This window comes from Heterocephalus glaber, unplaced genomic scaffold (assembly GCF_053883595.1).
Source record: "Heterocephalus glaber isolate CG9 unplaced genomic scaffold, H.glaber_assembly_v1.0 deba00000594, whole genome shotgun sequence".
NCBI classification, from domain to species: Eukaryota; Metazoa; Chordata; class Mammalia; order Rodentia; family Bathyergidae; genus Heterocephalus; species Heterocephalus glaber.
In genome coordinates, this window is record NW_028258151.1 from 32,132,108 (window position 1) to 32,152,211 (window position 20,104).

A 20,104-nucleotide genomic window follows, 5' to 3' on the forward strand; every position below is an offset into this window, starting at 1 on the left:
GGCACCGGAACCACTGAGCTAAAACCCCGGCCCCCCAGCCCTCTTTCCTCTCATTTATAAATGCTTACTGAGTGCAGGACGCTTAACATGCACTAACTCCTTTGGGCCCCAGGTAACCCATGGTCAAGCTCATTTCACAGCTGAGTTTTTTGTTTTGTTTGTTCTTGAGACAGGGTCTCACTATGTAGTTCAGGCTGGCCCTGAGCTCACTATGAAGTCATGGCAATCCTGCCTCAGCCTCCTGAGTACTGGGATTATAGGCGTGCATCACCACACCCAGCCTCACTTTACAGCTGGGAGAGCTGAAGCACGGGGACGCGGGACCACACGGGAGGACAGGGCCAGGGCACAGCGGACTGAGCCCACTGTGCGCCGGCCTAGTGGCCAGTGACCGTCACAGGTGTGGGGCAGGGTGGGTCACTGGCCAGGAAGTCCTTTTGCAGGTTTTCCTGAGGGCCTGCAGCCAGCACCAGGGAGGACGGGGGAGTGGGTGGGGGTACAGAGCTGTGCACCCCAATTTTCCAGCGCTCCATGGGGTGCTTGGCCCAGCTTGCTGTGTGACCTTTGGTCTCCCGCTGTCTCTGGGCCCCTTAGAAAGTGCAGTGATCTCACAGGTCTCAGGCACAGCGACACCGCATTGGTAAACGACCCGAGCCTGAGCCCTCGGGGAGTCAAGGGTGGGTCAGAGGCTCGGAGCTTCAGGTGACACTATTTTCCAGCCGACCGATCCCCTGCCAGGTGCTGCACACCAGGAAACCAGGTCTACCCGTACCCCACGCGGGGACTGAGGGCCAGCCAGGCTCCTTGAGGGCATCGGGGCTCAGGCACCTCTGGGATCCCCCAGCAAATCCAGAATAGGGGCCCTGCCTGAGGGGCTTTGCCAGCTGCGACCCTGGGACAGGACTGAACACAACGGCCACAGGTGCATTTTTTAGGAAAAGCTCCCACCAGCTTTTGTGAGCAACAGGAAATTTAGATCTAGTCTGGAGGAAGCCACCCGCCCCACCCCCAGCCAGCCAGCACTGGCTTCCTGAGGTCCGGAGCCTTCCTGAGCGGATCGGAGCTGATTCTGCTCCTCCCAGCAGCCTCCACCTCTCCAGTACCCCTCTCCTCGTTCGACCCTGCACACCAAGTACTTACTATAGGCAAAGCGTGTTCAGGGCTCTGGGGTGCAGGGTGGCAGAGACAGGTGTGTCCCCTACTCTCAGGGAGCCTGCTCCCTAGCAGGGCATGTGGATACCCATGAACAAAACACAGGCCAGGTGACCTCTGCTGGTGACTGGGCCAGGTGCTGGGCAGGGGCTGGTTCCTCTGAGCAGCTGGCAGTGAGGCCTGAGTGTAATCAGGAGACAGGAGGGCCCAGGCCAACAGGGGAAGCCCTAGGAGGACTGATTCTGGCAGAGAAGTGGCAAGTGCAAAGGCCCTGAGGTGGGCAGAAGCCAAGGGTTCTGGGACAATAGAGAAGAGACTAAGTGATCATGTATAAGGGGCAGGAGTGACAAGAGGGAGGAGGGACAGAGCAAACCACAAACAGCCCATCAGCTACATAAGGAGTCTGGATTTTTTTTTTCAGACTGGATCTTGCTCTGTAGCTCAGGCTGGCCTTGAACTCACTATGTAGGCCAGGCTGGCCTCAAACTCACAGTGATCCTCCTGCCTCACCTCCAGAATGCTGGGATTACAGGCTTGCATTGTTGTACCCAACTTTTGAGGCTGGATTTTGTAGCTAATAAGTTGTTGACTGCATCACCTGTAGAGAAGCAGTCCGGAGAGCAACAAGATGCCGTGTTTCTGGTGTCCTCCCTGCCACCAGGATAGGAGCCTGGGAGGGCAGGGCTGAAACCTGTGACTCGAGGGTGTGGCTCTGGTCCAGGCTGCCGCAGATGTGGGGCGCCTGGGTTCCTCCAGGCTGTGGGGCTGGAAGGAGGGGACCCAGGCTCTGAGGTGTTGGGCTGAGCACTCTGGGGATGGAGCAGCCCTTCAGTGCCCTTCCCTGGACCCACCCTCCTGCACTTGGAGCCCCCCAGGGACCTGCCAAAGCCCGACATCTAAAGTGTGGGCCCCCAAGTGTTGGGAGCTATTAAGTGCAGAAGTGAGATGCACTGTCTGTGTGTTTGGTGCTGAGCATCTCATGAACCGGAAGTCTAATGCAGGGTGACTCAGGGAGGAGACCAGCTGCTCCCACCCCTGTGACAGCCCAGCCTTCTGTCCCCAACAGTGCCTCTCTCCTGGACTTGCCTTCTGAGGAGCCACTCTGGAAAACACTGCACTGCCCATCACGGGACAGGTGAGGAGGCAGGGACAGAGGGGGGCTGTCACCGGGAGAGGCCACATAGGCTGTCCCTCAGGGTGGAGGTCTGGCCCGGCCCGTGCCTCCTGACTCTCAGCCTAGAAGCACCGCGGTCCCCACACCCCTTGGTCTGCCCAAGGCTTTTCAGGAACCTCTGGGTCTTGGCCAGGCTGGAGAGCTCCTCCTCCACGCCCAGGTGAGGGACAAAGCAAGCCTTGTCCAGGGTGCGAACTCATGGGGAGGGGCAGAAGAGAAGCAGCTTCAGGAGTCGCCAGCCTTTCTCAACCCTACCTCCTGCACCCGAGGGCCTCAGGGAGGTGGGAAGGCCAGGCAGCAGCTCCTGCATGCAGAGCACCCTTGGGTGAGGACAGAAGAGGCCTGAGCATAGTCTCAGCTGACTCAGGGACAGTGGGTATCGACTCCCTTCAGGTGGCTGAGCACCTAGAGTCCTGTTGTCCTTGTGGCAGTCCCTCCTGTCCTCGCCATGCCATCCATCCATCCATCCAACCATCCACCTACCCCCACCTACCCATTTACCTACCTATCCACCAGTCTGTCAATCCATCCATCCACCCGCCCACCTATCCATCTACCCATCCATCTTTCCATCCATCCATCCATCCACCAATCCATCCATCCACCCAGCTATCCATCTACCTATCTACCCATCCATCCTTCCATCCAACATCCTGCCATTGACCCATCCATCTATCTCCCCATATATCTATCCATCCTGTCACACCTCACCATCTATTCATCCATTCCACCATTTATCTACCCAGTTCTTTGTGTGTGTGTGTGGTGTGTGTGTGGCACCGGGGACTGAACTCAGGACCTTGCGCTTCAAGGCAGGCCCATAGCCACTGAGCTAAATCCCCGGCCCCTACCTGTTCATTTTTCATTCAGCAGCATTTTTCGAGCACCTACTTTGTCCTCATGAGGAACATGTCGCCTTCCCTCTCCAGACATCACAGTGCAGTGGGCAATGAACAAGTAGAAATTACTTTAGAGCAGGATGAGTTACAGTAACTGCCGTTTGCTGACAGCTGATCATACGCCAGGCGTTTTACCCACGTTTTGTAATTTAGTGTCTGGAAACATCTGAATAATAGGTTCTATCTTCCTCATTTCACAGAGGGGTAGAGTGGGGTTCAGAGGGGTTCAGTCATGCGCCCAAGATCACGCAGCTTGGAGGTGACAGACCTGCATTCGAACCCGGGCAGTCAGTCTCTCGCTGGAGCCTGCTGTGGGGGCTGCTCCCAGAGCCAGTGATACCAGAAGGAAGCCCCTCACCAACGTGTGTCCTGGGGTCCAGGATGAGGGTGACTGGCTGGAGGAGGGGTCTCCTGGAGGAGGTAATGTCTGGGGCAAGGAATCAGAAAAGAGCAGGAGTTGGTAAAATATTAGCAAAATAGTTGTGCTGTACGAGCAGACTGTACAAGCATCAAGTGATACATTCGGGCAATTTCAGTTCTTGCTGCCTAGAGATGGTGACCATGCGTGCCGCCCCAAGAGATGCCCTCACGCTTCCCTGGTGTAATCAGAGTCCACACAGCCCCAGCAGGAAAGCCCTGCCCCGCCCCGCTGTATACAGCAGGCGCACACTAGAGAGGGCACCGAGGGACATTCTGTAGGCGAGACACTCGTCCCTCACTTCTGCAGGGACCGAGCCAGCTGGCGCTGACGACAGACACCGACCAGGCAGGCGCACGGAGCCCGCGGGGTGCCAGGCGCTGCCCTCGCTGTCTCCATGGCAGCAGGTGCCAGGAGGACCCGCCCCACAGGGAGGCGACAGCCAAGCAGCCCCTTCCCTGGGGCCACCCGCTGGCACAGCTGGATCTGAGCCCTGTCTCGGACTCTCAGCTTCTCTCTACTGCTGTCCCTCTGTCCCCACAGGCCCCTCGCCCAGGGCACCCTGCCCCTTGCTGCCCCCTGCAGACTGTCTCGGACCCCCTTCCTCCCCCAACACCAGGGCCCCAGAGAAATGTCGTAGGCCGGGGGTGTGGCCATGGACACAGAAATTTCAATTTCACAGTATTTCCCTGTGTTACAAAATCTCTCTCTCTTTTTTTTTTTTTTTTTTGGTACTGGGGATCAAACTCGGAACCTTGCGTTTGCAAGGCAGGTGGCGGAACCACTGAGCTAAATCCCCAGCCCTTTCCCTCTTTTTTTAATATTCAGAAGTGTAAAATCTGATCTTAGCTCACGATGGGCGGGAGACACAGGCAAGGGTGGGTTTGGCCTGCAGGCTGCACTTTGCTGAGTCCTTACTTCTCCCAGTGAGGACAGGCTGAGGCGCGTCCCCCGGGCCAGGGAAGGCAGGGCTGGGACACAGCCCAGGCCCCAGAAAGCCAGCGTCAGGGTCTCCTCGGCCCGGCGCGTCCACACCTGCAGGGGAGAGACTTAGTCCCGGACCCCAGCCAGCTGCCAGCTGCCGCTGCTGCCCAACCGCCCCCCTGAAGGCCTGTCCTGATTGGCCGAGCCGCCTGCCACTCAAGGGCCGTCTTGCTCTTCCAGTTTCAGCGTGAGAACCACTGCATCTTGCGTGGTGCCAGGAGACCTGGCTTGGTCCTCGCTGCTCCACCTCCTGGTGACCTGGGGCAAGTCGTTCACCTTCAGTGCCTCAGTTTACCCACAGGGTACTGAGGGCTTAGTGAGAGTGGGTAAGAGAACAGCCGCAGTTGCCCCTGGGTCGGGACTATTAGGGGAATGCCAGCCCCCTGCCTGGCCTAGACTTGGGCCAGCGCTGCCCAGGCTGGGACCGGGGCCACCGGGTTCCCAGCTGCCGCCCTGTCCCCAAACAAGGGTCCCTCTGAGCACCTCTGGATGAAGGAGCCTGGCCATCCCACCAGTGCCTTTCTGAGATCCTGGTTAGCAAGGAAGGAGCAAGATCTCGCGCTGGCACCGCCGGAAGGGGCGGGGTCCTCAGTAGACGGCGGCGTGAACGCCGGAAGGGAGGCAGCTGCCCTGCTCCCTGACCCCCTGCCTGTGGCTGCGCCTCCCCTACCCCGGCCACCGCTGTCCCGACAGCTGTCCCTGCCCAGCTGTCCTGCCAGCTGCTCCCTTCACTCCCTTCACGGCTGTCTAGTCTCGGGGAGGAGCAGAGGCAGCTTGCTTCTCTTGTCCCCTCTCCTGGGACCTTCTCCAGGCTGTGTGTCATCTCAGCGCAGCTGGTGTCACCCTGTGTGACTGTGAAAACTCAGAAAGCACCAGGTGTCCCATCTTAGAGCACTGTACACACTTTGCGACTGCCTGTGTCTGGGAGTTTTCATTTTTGCTTTTTTTTTTTTGTACCAGCGATGAACTCCGGACCTTGTGCTTATGAGGCAGGCGCCAGAACCACTGAGCTAAATCCCCAAATCCCCGGCCCTGTTTTTGCATTTTTGAGACAGGGTCTTGCAGTGTGGTCCAGGCTGGTCTTGCACTCACTACATAGCCCAGGCTGGCCTAGAATTTGAACCAACCCTCCTGCCTCAGCCTCCCAAATGCTAGGATTACAGGCGTGTGCCATCATGCCCAACTCTATCTGGGGTTTTAACTTGAGATCACTGGGCTTCCAGAAATTGTCTGCATAATGCTACCTACACGTGAGTTTTCTAGGGGAGTCTATGACCCTCAAAATGTTACAAAGGGGCCGGGGATTTAGCTCAGTGGTTCTGCCGCCTGCCTCGCAACCGCAAGGACCCGAGTTCGATCTCCGGTACCAAAAAAACCCCATAATGTTAATAAGTACCAATTAGCAGGAGCATGTAGATTTATGTAGTAAGACAGTTTGTCAGCAGACAGAGATTGTGTTGTAGAAGGAAAACAGCAGGCTGTGCAGGATAAGCCCAGTGTGGTTTAAAACCATTGGCTACACACACACACACACACACACACACACACACACACACACACGCACACAGGAAGTGTAGCTACTTAAAATGAGGAAAGGTTTTATCTCTGGGTGCGATAACAATTTTTGTTTGATTTGTGGTTTTCTGTGTTTATTAAATGCATACTTATTTCCTTCATTCTGAGAAGCCAGGGCGAAAAACAAGATGCGGGCCTCATGTCAGGGTCTCCCTCAGGCCGTCACTAACTTCCTGACCTTGTGATGTGGACGATGTTCCAAAGCCGGAGTGCAGGGATGAGGCCTCCCCCAGAGTCCCGTTCCCTGAGTGGCTGACTCTGACCCTGGCTGCCTAGAGCGGGGGCCAAGGCTTTGCGGAGCCCACGCTTCCTGGCTGTGGCTTTGCACCAGTCACCTGGCCTCTGAGCCTCTGTGGTCCAGGCACAGGGTGACTCACTTCCTGAGGGCAAACTGAGATGATCTGGGGCTTGGGCTCCCAGTGTGGGCTCCCCTGGCCCCATGCCTTGACCCCCCCATCTTCTCTCCTCTCCCCAGGGAGCTCCAGGCCCAGCAGCATGGGGGAGGCCTGCATCAAAGTCACCAAGTATTTCCTCTTCCTCTTCAACCTGCTCTTCTTCGTAAGTACAGTCTGAAGCTGACAGCCCCAAGCCCCAGGGCCCTTCTGCGATGCTGGTGGTGGATGTCCTCTTGGGGGCCAAGGTTGGGCAGCGCAGGATTCCCCCACAGCATCCCAGTTGGGGAGCTCCCCCTGCAGACATTGCAGTCTTTCCCAGACCCTCCCATCACCCAGCGGCTGAGCCTGGGGTGGGGCACAGTAAGCACATAGCCCGACTTTCCCAAACACCCCTCACGGCCTACGAGGGCCGGGCCTGGAGCTGGCTTTCCTGGGGCCTCAGTTTTCCCCTCTGGCCTGGCACTGCCTGGCTCTGCCTGGGGCTGCCAAGCTGCTTCTGGTGTGCATTCGTGTGTGTGTGTGTGTGTGTGTGTGTGTGTGTGTGTACAAAATGGGGGTGCGTCAGCCTGCAGGGCCCTCATGGCCCTGAGCATGTTGGGGCTGGGGCTTCTCCATCTCATCGGTTCACCCTACACTGTTCAAAATCAGGTCATACAACGCCATGTTTATTATGATCCAATTCTATTTTTTAAATGCATAGAATCATAAAAACATGAATATTTTTGAGAGGAGAAGAAAATATTTCAGTGTTCATTCAGGAGTCCCTGGGAATTGAGATTTTATTTCTGTTTGTGTGTTTGTTTTGAGACAGGAGCTCGCTATGTAACCCAGGCTGGCCTCAAACTAATGTTGAACCTCCTGTCTTAGGCTCCCGAGTGCTGGGATTGCTGGCATTCGACACCACGCCCGGGTTGAGATTTTATTTTTTATCCTTCTCTGGAGTAGAAATTTTCTGTAGCAGATAAGAATTGCATGGGAGGTGCATTACAAGTTAGGAAGGATTATAGGAAATTTAGAAAATAAAGATAAGAATCACTCTAAATCCCCCATCATGTTTTAAAAGTGTTGCTCAGCTAGGTGTGGTGGCACATGCTTGTAATCCCAGTGCTTGGGAGCCTGAGGCAGGAGGCTCGGCCTGAGTTTGAGGCCAGCTAGGGCTACATAATGAGTTTGAGGCCAGCCTGAACTGGATAGTGAAACCCTGTCTCAAAAAAAAAGAAGCTGAGAAAGTATTGCTGGCACACTCTCGCACACACACACCCGTGGGGTCAGGCCTTGGGCAGTGTTCTCTGCTATCTGTTGACCCAGGCTCCCTCCTGGCTACCATGCCTGGGTCCGCCCTGGGCTCCCCCTGCTTGGTGGTCAGGCTCTGGCCGGGCCTCTGGGGAGCAGCTGTCCAGCATAGAAGCCAAGCTGGCCCTGGTGGACCCTTGGTCCCTGGCCAGGGTGGGGGTGCAGCCACATGGAATAGCCCCGGGGCCTTGGGACGGAGACTCTGCCTGGGAGACCCAGAGCTTGGGGTTCAGAGCACAGATGCTGGACCCCAAGTTAGGGTCAGGGTCAGGGTTAGGGTCAGCAAGCCGGGTGTGGTCTGGTTGGGGTCCCTTCCTGTCCCTGCTCCCTACAGAGCAGGCCTCCTCCCAGCTCCTTTCTGGGCCCCCTGTGCTGGGTTCAGAGGGACCCTCAGGGTGGGGCACACAGAATGCTGGAGACAATGCACTCACTCGCCTCTCCTTCAACAAATGCATTCAGGGAGCCCCTTCTGTCCGTAGTTTCCATATCTGCTGACCCAACTAAGTGCAGATTGCAGGGTTTTTTATTGTTTTGTTTTGGAGACAAGATCTCACTATGTATTTCAGGCTGGCCTTGAATTCCAGGCAGCCCTCCTGCCTCAGCCTCCTGCGTCAGCACACATCACAGGTGTGCGCCACCATGCCCAGCTCAAATATACTGAAGAAATTATGTCTGCACTGAGTATGGACAGACATTTTTCATACCATTACTTTCCGAGCAATGCAGCGAGGCCCTTGTTTACGTAACATGCCATGCCAGATACAAACAACCTACAGATGGTGAAAAGTGTAGGGAAGACATGGAGGTCATCAGCAGATTTATGTCATATTATATTAGGGGCTGGGGGTCCCTGAACCTGCCCCAGGGACCCCGAGAGGTGCCTGTGCATCCCCATGCTCACAGGCAGTGGCGCCCAAGCTTCCTGTGGTGACAGGCGTGGCTGCCTGGGGCGAGGCCTGCCTGGAACTTTGCAGGGTAACCGGATGGGATTTGTGGCTTCCACACAGCTCCTGACCCCAATCACCATGGCTGCTTGGCCACTTTTCCCAGGACCAAGGACTCCAGAGGCAGCCAGTGCCCCGTCAGTGCCAGGGGTCAGCGGAGGTGGGGAGGCCCAGCCCAGTCCTGGGTCACAGGGAAGGGGTCCCAGGTGCTGCCTGTTCCTGTAGGGCCACTGTCGGGGCCTCCTCCCTGGCTGCCCCGGGGCCTGGTGGCTGGGCCAGTCGCACCTGACAGCCACACTTGGGTCATCAGCCTCAGGGGGCGGTGGGGAGGCCCTCTCGGGGATCTAAGGATTTGGGGTCATGTTTGCCCAGAGGGGATTTCTGCTTTGTCCCCCACCCCTTTGGAGGAGCTGTCCCCTGCCCTCGAAGATGGGTGTAGCCAGTGCTGGGCGGGGACTCTGCCCACGGTGGGGGTGACTTTCCCAGGCCACAGAGAGCCCCTCGGACCCCTCAAACTGACCGACCCTTGGGAGGGTCCTGCCTCTGTCCCATGAATCATTTGCCTTCCTGTCCCAGACCCTGGCTTTCTGTATAAGACCCAGGACACATGCCACGCACCCCTACAGCTCACCTGCCAGGCCCTGATGGAGGAGGTCAGGGCCTCAGTTTCCCTGTGTGCAAAGTGACAGCACAGGGCCATGTGACCAGAAGGGACCAGAGGGTCCAGGAGTCCTGGGTGATGGGTCCAGGGGAGGACAGTGGGGGAGAGGTTGGGGGGCCTCGGCTTCGGCCCTCCTTGAGGGACGAGGCCAGTGAGGTGACCCTGTACCACCCATCTGGTGGCCCAAGGCAAAAGGAAAGTCCCAGACCAGCATGGTAGCACACACCTGCAACCCCAGCACTTTGGGAGGCTGAGGCAGGAGGATCGAAAGTTCTAGCTCAGCCTAGGCAATTTGGAGACTTGGCAAAACCCTGTCACAAAATAAAAACTAAAAAGTACTGGGGCTGTAGCTCAGTGTAAAGGCCCTGGGTTCAATCCCCAGTGCTACCAAAAAAAAAAGTCCATGATATCAATTGTGTGGAAATTTTATTCATGTCTGATCATTCATCATAGATTTTTTGCATTAATTTTATTTATTTAGTTAGTTAGTTGGTCTTTTTGCGACAGGGTCTCACTCTATCGTTCAGCCTGGTCTTGAACTCACTAGGCGGCCCAGACCGGCCTCAGACTTGTGGTGATCCTCCTTGGCCTCCTGAGGTTTGGGACCACAGGCATCTGCCACCAGGCCCAATGATTGATTTTATTTTTAAAGTATTGCTGCTAAGTATGGCTCATCTTGATTACTGAGTTTGCACTTTGCCCAAGAGAGGCCCTGGCCCAGGTCTTTACTGGTAATAGAAAAAGGCAGGGGAAGTTGTGGGCCTTGGACTGGACCTGAGGTTAGGGATTCAAAGCGGAGGTGGAGCCCAGGGCTGGTGACAGAGGTGGGGCCCAGCAGGGATCACAGCCAGCCCTGTGGGCCAACCTTCCCTGGGCTTGGGGAACAGAACGGAAATCCCTGCCTGCCCCTTCAGCTGCACGCATCCCCCCCCCCCCTTTCGGAGCTTTGAGTTCAAGGCCAGCCTGAACTCCATAGCAGGACCCTGTCTCAAAAGAAAGAAAGAAGGAGGCAGAGGGGTCCCCCCGGGGGTCGCAGATCGCAGGTCGCAGCCCACCGACTGACCCTTCTCCCGCAGATCCTGGGCGCCGTGATCCTGGGCTTCGGGGTGTGGATCCTGGCCGACCGCTCCAGCTTCATCAACGTGCTGCGTAAGTGCCCTGGAGCCCGCGCGGGTGGGCGGGAGAGCTGGGCCCGGCGCCCTCCGCTCCGGCAGGGACTTCCGCGGGTATTTTCTCTCCCCCGCCCAGACAATGCACCCTTGTCCTGAGAGCCTTTCCCGCGCCCTGCCTCAGAAAAGCCTCTTACTGGCCATGCCCTGGGCGGCCGATCACCACGGCGTCCCCGTCCCAGCGTAAGAAAGGCAAGAGCCCCGAGGGAGCTCGACCTGGGCCAGGCGTGCTGGGCGTGCGTCTCGGGTCCGGCTGTCTTCCTCCCCCACAGCCCTGCCCGGGGGCGGGACAGTGTTCTGTCCCCTGTACAAATGAAGAAACAGTCACTGGTGGTGGTGCATCCCCGGAATCCCAGCACTCAGGAGGCTGAGGCAGGAGGATCGCAGTGAGTGCGAGGCCAGCCTGGGCGCCATAGTGAGACCTTGTCCCAAACAAACGGAGGCCCAGAGAGGTTAAGTCACTGTGACTGCCCTTGGTCCTCAGCACGCGCTCGTCAGTGTGAGCCACAGCCTGGGAGCCCTGACCGAAAAGGAGCCCAAGGGAGGATGGGGACCCTTCCAGTCTCTGGGGTCTCCTCCAGGAAGCCTTCCGGGATTGCTGCTCGGCTCCCCCGGGGGTACACAGATGCCCAACCCTGCCGGAGGACGGCCTTGGCTTCCTGGCCCCCCCAGCAGCTGCAGGAGGCACCGGGTTTGAGCTCCTGCCCAAAACAGCAGCTTGGTTTAAATAAACTGGGGCCTGGCTGGGATGCCGGATGGGCTGCCGCACCTGTCACCCCAACCTGGAGGAGGTGAGCCCAGGGTGGCTGCCCTTGGCCAGGCTGTTGCTCCTTTCCCCCGGGTCCGTTCCCTCCCTCAGCCTCCACACTCTCCAGGTAGGCGAGAGGCGCCCTCTTCTGCCCGGCCAGGCCCTGCCCACACCCATCTAGCACTGTACCATGGGCCAAGTCTGAGGGCGTGGAGCTGGCACTATGAGTGTGTAACCCCAGGGCCTTCGCAGGGAGCGTCGTCCCAGCCCTTTTTAGTTTTTATTCTGAGACAAGGTCTCCTAAGTCACTACTAAACTGCCCAGCCTGGGACTGCTATTGAGACCCTCCTCCTGCCTCAGCCTCTCAGAGAGCTAGGGTTACAGGCGTCCCCACCACACCCGGCTCAGGTTGGGTAGGGCCTGAGTCCTGGGGTCACAACACCCTGGGAGCAGTCCTCAGCCAGCCAGGGCTCAGAGACTGACCCACTGGCCAGCACTGTCCATCGGGGTAAACTGAGGCCGGGAGCAGTGCAACCAGCTAAGAGTGGCACAGCAGGTGGGCTCAGCACTGGCAGCCAGGGCACACTTGGCCTCAGTTTCCTCATCTGGGCCATCAGCCCGCAGCTCCTTAGTTGAGGAGACACTTTTGCTGCCCCTACAATGCTGGGCAGGCAGGAGGGAAAATCCTCACCTCCTTGCAGCTGCATCCTTGGGGTGGAAGGTGCAGAGGAGGGAACTAAACAGGCAGCAGGCCAGGCTGCATCAGGGTTCGGTGCCGCTCTCATGAGGACAGACAGAGGGCAGCCCCCAAGGGCCGCAGGAGGCTGCTCCCTGATGGCCACCCCAGTTCAGACAGGGTCTCGCTGTGTAGCCCAGGCTGGCCTCGAACTCGGGGGGATCCTCCTGCCTCAGCCTCTGGAGGGCTGGGATCACAGGCGTGCACCCTGGTGCCCAGCCATGCCTGCTGGCTTTGCCCCTGGTGACCCTGCCCTCAGCAAGCCATGTGCCCTCCTTCCTTCCAGAAACCTCCTACAGCTCCCTGCAGGTGGGCGCCTACGTCTTCATCGCTGTGGGTGCGGTCACCATGGTTATGGGCTTCCTGGGCTGCATCGGAGCCATCAAGGAGGTCCGCTGCCTGCTGGGGCTGGTGAGTGGGCCCTCTGGGCAGGGCAGGGGCCGGGCAGGGAGGAGGCGGGGCGCGGGGCAAGGCGGGTGCCCACCACTCACCTCTACCCTCTCTGCCTAGTACTTCGCCTTCCTCCTGCTCATCCTCATCGCCCAGGTGGTGGCCGGGACCCTCTTCTATTTCAATGTAGGCAAGGTGAGTTCCCCGCACTGGGCTGGGCACCTCAGGGGCAGGAAGCCACTCTGCCATCACAGACACTTCTCGTTCTGTGGAGAATACAGCGGACAGCAGCCTGGTTTGGAAGTTTGGAAACCCTGGCTTTGAGTCCACTCACCCCCATAATGGCTTGTAAGCAGTATGCCACTCGCCTCATGGTTACAAGGTGGCTGCCACAGCACCAGCCTGGGAAGTGAGTGTTTAGCTTTTAAACTCAAGACAGAAGCACAGGAGAGAAAGGAGCAGGAAGGGCTGTTGGGACTTGTGACTGACCCAGAGATCATTTATGGGACCTGCTCTGTGCACGTGGCATCTTCTGAAGCCTTAGGGATATGGTGAGAGCTGCAGCAGGGAGAGGTTAAGCAACTTGCCCGGGGTCACACAGCTAGGAAGTAGCAGAGCTGGGATTGAAACCCAGGCATCCTGGCTTCTGATAAGTTTTTTCTGATACCAGGGATCAAACTTAGGACCTTTCGCTTGTGAAGCAGGCAGCAGAGCCACTGAGCTAAATCCCCGGCCCTTATGCTGATAATTTTTACATGGCGGTTGGTCATTCTTACCTAAATCCAATATCCTTGTTTATAATCCATACCCAGCCTGTTTTCCAGAACTGGAGCTGGCTCCTAACAAGGCAACTAAAACCAAAATGAGAGAGGATAGAACTTATGCTGAGAGGAATACTCTTATTTCTGACTTGAGTGTTGAGCTTCCCGGCAGCCAAAGCAAAAGGGGAAACAGTAGGTTCAGTAGAGGAGAGGAAGTTCACTTGGCTGTGAGAAGACAGGAAGCCAGTGGTTAGAGGAGCCAAACTCCCCTCCCAGGAAGCCCCAAGTTTTGGTGCTTACGGGGCTCCCAGGGGATGAGGCAGCCATGGGGACGCCCTGACCCGTGCCTCGGTTTCCCCAGGAGCATCAGGGCGGGGGCTGGGAGAGGAGAGAGGGGCGGGCCCATTGTGCTGCTGAGGGCCATCACAAGGGACAGTGCGACATCTTACAGAGCAGGGAGAGCCGGTGATAGGTCCCTGAGGGGAGGGTATGGGACAAGTGTGCGTCACTGGATTGGCCTCAGGCCACTGGGTGGGGACAGGAGCTAAACCCTATGGGAAGGAGTCACAGGGCACAGCTCCAGGTGAATTCTGTGGAACCCCGGCCTGCGGTAGGCAGTGCTCGAGGTACTGAGGTCCCTGTCCCCGGGAGTGTGCAAACAGAGCCCTGAGAGCATTGGAAGGGGCCTCACATTTGCATGATGCTCTGGGCTCGAGGGCCTCTGGCAGTTGCAGCTCTGTGAAGAGTTTCGCTGCAGGGTGAACTGAGAGCTCAGCCCGGAGGTAGGAGTGAGCCCCATCAGGTGGGCACGGTGGCTTGCCCGTGGCTGTCTCAGGGCCCTGAGCCACTTCCGGCTGGGTTCTGTCACGTCGCTGCTGCTGGCTAGCTGTGATCAGGGCCTTCGGACTGAGCTACATCCCCACTCCTTTTTATTTGGAGACAGGGTCTCACCGAGTCCCTCCCTAAGTTACCCTGGCTGGGCTCCAACTTCCAAGCCTCCTGCCTCAGCCTCCCAGAGTGCTGAGATTACAGATGTGCACCACCAAGCCTGGCCCTTAATAATTTTAAAAGCAGGGCCTTTATTTCCCATTTGCCCTGGGCTGATGATGCGGCCAGCGCTGGGCCCCCGCTCCTGACCCCTCCAGGTCCCCCTGTGGCCCTGCTGCCCTGGGTTGGCCCCTTCTCTGAAGTCCTCACCCTCGGAGGACAGGGTGAGCCCCCACTATGGTCACCAGGGATGGGTGCCGCCCACCTCGTGAGACCCCACGTCACCGCCTGTGCCACACCGCAGTGGGTCACAGCAGCCCGGGACAGGAGCCTGCGGGGTGCTGGGAGCCGAGCGCTCGCTTCCCTCCCGCCCGCTCTGTCTCGCTGGCTCCCCGGTTGCCAGGGTGACCGTCCCTGGCGTCCCAACACGGGGCTCCGAGCTGAGCCAGCCCCAGCGCCTGGTCCCCGAGGCCGGCTGTGTGGGCCACGCTCCGGACCAAGGGAAGAGGCCGCGTCTCCATGGAAACCACAGCGCTGTGGAAGTCCCTCCCCCATCACCTTCTCACTTCCGGAGGCCTGGGAGGGGCGGGGAAGGGCGGCCCAGCGGCCGCCGCACCGGGCTTCGGGCTGTGGTAGCAGTAGTCTCTTTCGAGGTCGAGGGCGCAGGGGCGGGAGGGCGAGGCGAGGCGGCTCTCCCACAGAGGTGTCTGGAGGGGCGTCCTTCCCTCCCCTGGGGACTGGAGGCGGAGCCAGCACGGTGGGGGCAGAGAACAAGATCTGTGGGCCAACAGGACAGCTTCATGGAGGAAAACGTGGGTTCTGGAGTTGGACAAGCCTGGGTCCAGGCCTCTACCCCTCTACCCTGGCCTGCCAGCCCCAGCCTGCTGTCTCTGGGCCCCGCGTGAGGCCTTCGGGCCGCGTCCCCCTGCCCCAAGTCCCTCGCCCGCCTTGTTTGCCATGACTGAAAACTGGGCGCTTCTCACCATGGCCACCAAGAGGGAGCTCGACTCCTGCGCAGGGTGGGGACCGAGGGTCCATGCGCCAGTCCCAGGTCGTCTCCCCGGAAGCCTGGTCCCTCCTCCTGCAGGCAGCGGGCTCACAGCAGCGCCCCATGAATGTCCCCTCCCTTGGGAGAGGGCAGCCAGGTCTCCTGCACCAGATACATTGGGTGGCATCCAGCCGGGAAGGAGAGATGATAAAGCAGAAGCACACCACACGTCTTGTCTCTGCCAGGGAGAAAACACCCATGCTTGCCCCTGAAGGATAAGGGCAACAGAAGGGCAGGCGGAGGACATAGGAGGGGCAGGTGTTTGAAGAATGGTCAAGAAAGTGGCACCTAGCAGAGCCCTGAAGGAAGGAGAGGAGTGATCCGTGTTCATATTTGCGGGCAGTGCCCTGGGCAGCGGCCACAGCAAGTGCAAAGGCCCTGGGGCAGGAGTGTGCCTGGTGCAGAGACCCCTGTGTCAAAGGGTACAGGAAGGAAGGACAGAGGGACAGAGGTCTTGGTGGCCACGTGGAGGATGTTGCCATTTTTCCTGAGAGTGATGAGGCCTCTAGCAGCGACTTGGCCAGGCCAGGAGAGGTGGGCACTGGGCAGGGGCATTGGAAGTCAGAGTGGAAGTTGACTGCAACCCCGCCCCCATCCACAGCTGAAGGAGGAGATGGGCACCGTGGTGTCGGATGTCATCCGGAACTACAACGCCAGCAGCAGGGACAGCCTGCAGGAGGCCTGGGACTACATACAGGCGCAGGTGAGTGGGCCCCACTCCGCAGTGCCCGGCTGAGGGACCCTGGCCCTCCCTGCACCTGGCCACGGCGTGCTGCTCGCCCTGGCCCGTCTGCAGGTGTCCTCGCAGGGCCCAGGAGGGCTCTGTCTTGCTGGGGCATGCGATGGCCTGGGACCCCTTCTCTGGAGGTGCCAGCCTTTTTGTCAGAGAGGAGGCAGCCAAGCAACTGGAATGAGGAAGCGAAAATCTGATACCTGAGCCGGGCATGTGGCACACACCTATGATCCCAGCATTCAGGAGGCTGAGGCAGGAGGAACGGCTTGAGTTTAGGCCAGCCTGAGCTACACAGCCAAACCCAAGCTCCAAAAAAAAAAAAATGCTGCCTGCTTCTGGGCTCTTCTGCAAGGGCGTAGCACCCCCTGCTGGGTGCTGGTCCTGAACTCAGCACCCAGGTGGCCACAAAGCCCCACCCCACTGTCCTCCTGGGAACCCTGGCAGAGTATTGTGGATGCGCAGAGCCGGGAGAGTCCTCTTTCCCCCAGAGGAGACCAATTTCTCCTTCAGAATAGCAGAATTGACTGTTTTCACTTTGGCAACCTGGAAGCTCAGAGTAGAGTAGACCGTAAAGGAGAGCTGGCCTTGCTTAGCTATTAGGCTCGCCAGACCCGTGCCTGCCTCAGCCTGCACTTTAAGAGCCGTTGTGTCTCCTTCTCCTTTTATAGGTAAGGAAACTCTTTTTTTTTTTGGCTTTTGGGGACAAGGTCTCGCTATAGTCCAGGGTGGCCTTGAACTCACTACGTAGCCCAAGTCAGTCTTGAATTCGAAGTGATCCTCCTGCCTCTGCCTCTTGAGTGCTGGCATTACAGGTGTGCACCGCTATGCCCGCCTGAAAGCCACTTACATCCCCCTGGCTCACAGAAGCCAGAGCAGAGCCTAAACTCTAATCCGGCAGCCTGGCGGGGCCCAGGGTCCTGGAAGTGGCCCATCCCAGCCCTGGGTGGGGAGGTGGCCGTGGACGCAGCCTGTGCCCCCCCAGGTGAGGTGCTGCGGCTGGGTCAGCTTCTCCAACTGGACGGACAACGCAGCGCTCATGAATCGCAGCGAGGTCACCTACCCCTGCTCCTGTGAGGTCAAGGGCGATGGGGACACCAGCTTCTCCGAGATAACGGGCTTCTGCAGCCCCCAGAATGTCACCCAGGATGGCAACGACCCCGAGAAGTGGCCGGTGTACAAGGAGGTGAGCGCAGCCTCGTCCCCCCCCCCCCGGGTGCTGTGGGCGGAGACGCGTGTGCCTGACCCGGCTGTGACCCCGCAGGGCTGCAGGGAGAAGGTGCAGGCCTGGCTGCAGGAGAACCTGGGCGTCATCCTGGGCGTGTGTGTGGGCGTCGCTGCCATCGAGGTCTGTCCCCTGCCCTGTCCGCGAGGTCGGGTGGGGGCTGCACGGCCAGGGGCCCAAGTCCCGTCCGGCTGCGGCTGCGTGGCTGCAGACAAGGCGCTGCCCCTCTCTGGGCCTCTGCCGCCTGCATCCCAGGGTGGTTGCAGGCACAACAGCCTGATGGAGGCAGCGGGCGGGGACTGGGCCAGGGCAGCCCCGCCTTGACGCCCCTGTCCCCACAGCTCCTGGGCATGTTCCTGTCCCTCTGCCTGTGCTGGCACATCCGCTCTGAAGACTACAGCAAGGTCCCCAAGTACTGAGGGGCCGCCGTCCCGCCTCCCTGCCCATTTCCCACCCCCGGGGGCTCCCTGGCTCCCTCCTCCCACCCTTCCCGCAGCAGCGCTGGCCAGCCGTAAGTGGGGGCTTTCTGGTTCTGCACCCCCTCCCTGCCTTTCTGCCGCGGCCTTGAGCCCGGGGACCCCGCGGTCCCTCTGCTCACTCCCCATGGGCCGGGACTCAGCGTTGTCCCGCGCGGGCGGCTGCACCCCCTGCCCGGAGGCCAAGAGCAGTGTGCAGGGCCCAGGCCACCAAACGGGGAGGGCGCTGGGGACGGAGCCGCCAGGACGGCGTGGTCAACTTTCTTCCCTGACGGTGACGACGACGCTCAAGTCTGGTTTCTCGCACTTTCACGGGAGCTGGCGGACTCCGCCCGGCTGGGCCACACCGAGAGAGGGTAGCCCTCGGGAGCCCCACGTGGGGACAGGGTCTGCCCTGCTCCGGCGGCAAGGTCTGGCCCTACCTCCCACGGGTCCGAGGAGAAGCTGGGCCGCCCTGCTCGGTCCCCGTCCCTGGTCCTCCAGGCAGCGGGCGGTGAGGCTGTGCCTCGGGGCCGTGGGCTCCGTGGGCTCTGTTCTGTACAACAAACTGCAGGCTGCGACACTGACTATTAAAGTGGGTTTGTAACAACCTGGCCGGAAGTGCTGGGGCGGTCACTTCCGGGGTGGGGAGGACCCTCGGGTGTGACCGGAGCCTCCCTCTTCCAGCCTGGCTGCCGGCGCCTGCAGCATCCAGGTTTATGAGGATCTGTGGAAGGAAACCTCACACCAAAGGTGAGGAATGACACGGGCAGAATCCAAGGCCCCTTTACGATGGAACAAGAGGCTGTATTTGCGGGGGGACTGAGATGTGTCTCACCAGGTAGCCCGGGCTGGCCTCCTGGGGAGGGACGCCTGGCTTCTGACACACGGTGCCGCAGACAGGAGGAGTGTCAGCAGGGCCCACCAGAGGGCGCTGCCGCCTTGGTCTTGGGCCCTCGTTACTGCAGGCCCCACTCTATCCCAAACCTGTGTCTGTGGTTCCCTGGGCGCATTTGTGACTGCAGACCCCAGGGCGCCAGGACTCTGGAGCAGCAGGTCTGGGGTATGGACAAAGAATACGCATTTTTCTTTCTTTTTCTTTGGCTTTTTGAGACAGGGTCTCACTATGTAGTTCAGGCTGGCCTCAAATTCAGTGATCCTCCTGCCTCAGCCTCGCGAGTGTGGGGATCACCACATGTACCACCAGGCCCGGCTCAGGAGTCTGCATTTTTTACAGCCCTCCAAAACGATTCCCCAGTCATATCGCTGTAGATCCTCAGGCCCTGGTAGGACTTGATATGGACTGTCACCCCAAAAAGGTGGGCTGGGGCACTCAGAAAAGCCTTGTCCCACAAAGGAAGCACATATGTGAAAATATAAAACCTCATAGGAAGTATAGGCATGGGTGAAATAAAGGACGGAGTTGCCCATGGGTTTACTTAACCTGGAGATCACTCGAGCGACCTCACTAACTGCTCACAGTTCTCATTTCCTTAGCCTAGATGCATCCTGGTCAGCTGTAAGGGCTAGCGTCACTCACTGCAACTTTAGACCCCTTCTCAGCTCTGCCTAGCAATCAGTCTAGTTGGATTGCAGATTGAGTGCAGTTACCACCCTTGAGTACACACTGTTATATTAAGCCACCAGTTTGCCTCTGAGCTTCCTGGTGGCCGAAGAGAAAAGGGGAAGTTTGCCAGTTACAGAACTGTCATTTCCCAAGATGTCCTCACATGGAGCTGCTAGGAGAATTGTGCCTGGCTGGAATCTAGAATTCAGGACTGGCCCCAAACATGCAAACCTTAATAGCACTTCAAGAAGAAGCCACTGGACCAGAGCACAAATGAGCCCCCAGGGTGCCCAGTCGAATGCTGGTTGGTAGCAGTGTGGATGGAGTTAGTGTTGCTGGCTGGGGAGGAACCAGGAACCTGTAACTGCTGGGTGACCCCAAGGGCCTGCCCTGCCCTGAGGGCAGTCCGCAGGGGGACAGGGGATGTGGCCAGGACGGGGCTGGCCATGGCAGAGTCAGGAGACAGAGCTCCATCCCGGCTGCAAGCAGGACCTTCATCAGATGCAGGATCTTAGCCACTGTCCTGGTCGCTGAGACGCAGTACCGGACACCCGTAACTTAAAGGAGGAGAGGGTGATTTGGCCCACAGTTTCTGGAGGTTTCAGTCCATAGTCGGCTGGCTCCAAGGCAGGGCGGCAGGGCAGAGGGGCCTGGCGGAGGGGGCGGCTCGGGACATGGCAGACAGGAAGCAGAGAGCAGGGAGGGGCCTGGGAGGGAGATAGACCCAGCCAAGCCATGCTCCAGTGCCCGCCTCTCCCAAGCAGACCTACCTGGGTAAGCCATCTGCAGAGCC

At 59.0% G+C, this 20,104-nt stretch overlaps 1 protein-coding gene and 1 long non-coding RNA gene across 5 annotated transcripts in view; one reads left to right on the plus strand and one right to left on the minus strand.

Moving 5' to 3' along the window:
- Positions 1-18,358, plus strand: part of Cd82 (CD82 molecule) — a 33,719-nt gene extending 15,361 nt beyond the window's left edge. For 3 of the 4 annotated variants that reach the window (XM_021264318.2, XM_087205647.1, XM_004851991.4), the window contains exons 2-10: positions 2,219-2,287; positions 6,678-6,760; positions 10,572-10,644; positions 12,435-12,559; positions 12,659-12,733; positions 15,936-16,037; positions 17,050-17,250; positions 17,329-17,412; positions 17,631-18,358. In XM_021264318.2, coding sequence (XP_021119977.1) covers positions 6,698-6,760; positions 10,572-10,644; positions 12,435-12,559; positions 12,659-12,733; positions 15,936-16,037; positions 17,050-17,250; positions 17,329-17,412; positions 17,631-17,708 — 801 coding nt within the window. In that variant the 5' untranslated portion in view covers positions 2,219-2,287; positions 6,678-6,697 and the 3' untranslated portion in view covers positions 17,709-18,358. The remainder of the gene's footprint in view (positions 1-2,218; positions 2,288-6,677; positions 6,761-10,571; positions 10,645-12,434; positions 12,560-12,658; positions 12,734-15,935; positions 16,038-17,049; positions 17,251-17,328; positions 17,413-17,630) is intronic. The other variant, XM_021264319.2, reaches the window with a different exon arrangement.
- Positions 10,638-15,936, minus strand: LOC110350621 (uncharacterized). The gene is made up of 3 exons (XR_015449024.1): positions 13,315-15,936; positions 12,640-12,804; positions 10,638-10,968 (listed from the first exon to the last, which is right to left on the minus strand). It is a non-coding gene; the product is annotated as an uncharacterized LOC110350621 (long non-coding RNA).
- Positions 18,359-20,104: the final 1,746 nt, after the last annotated feature.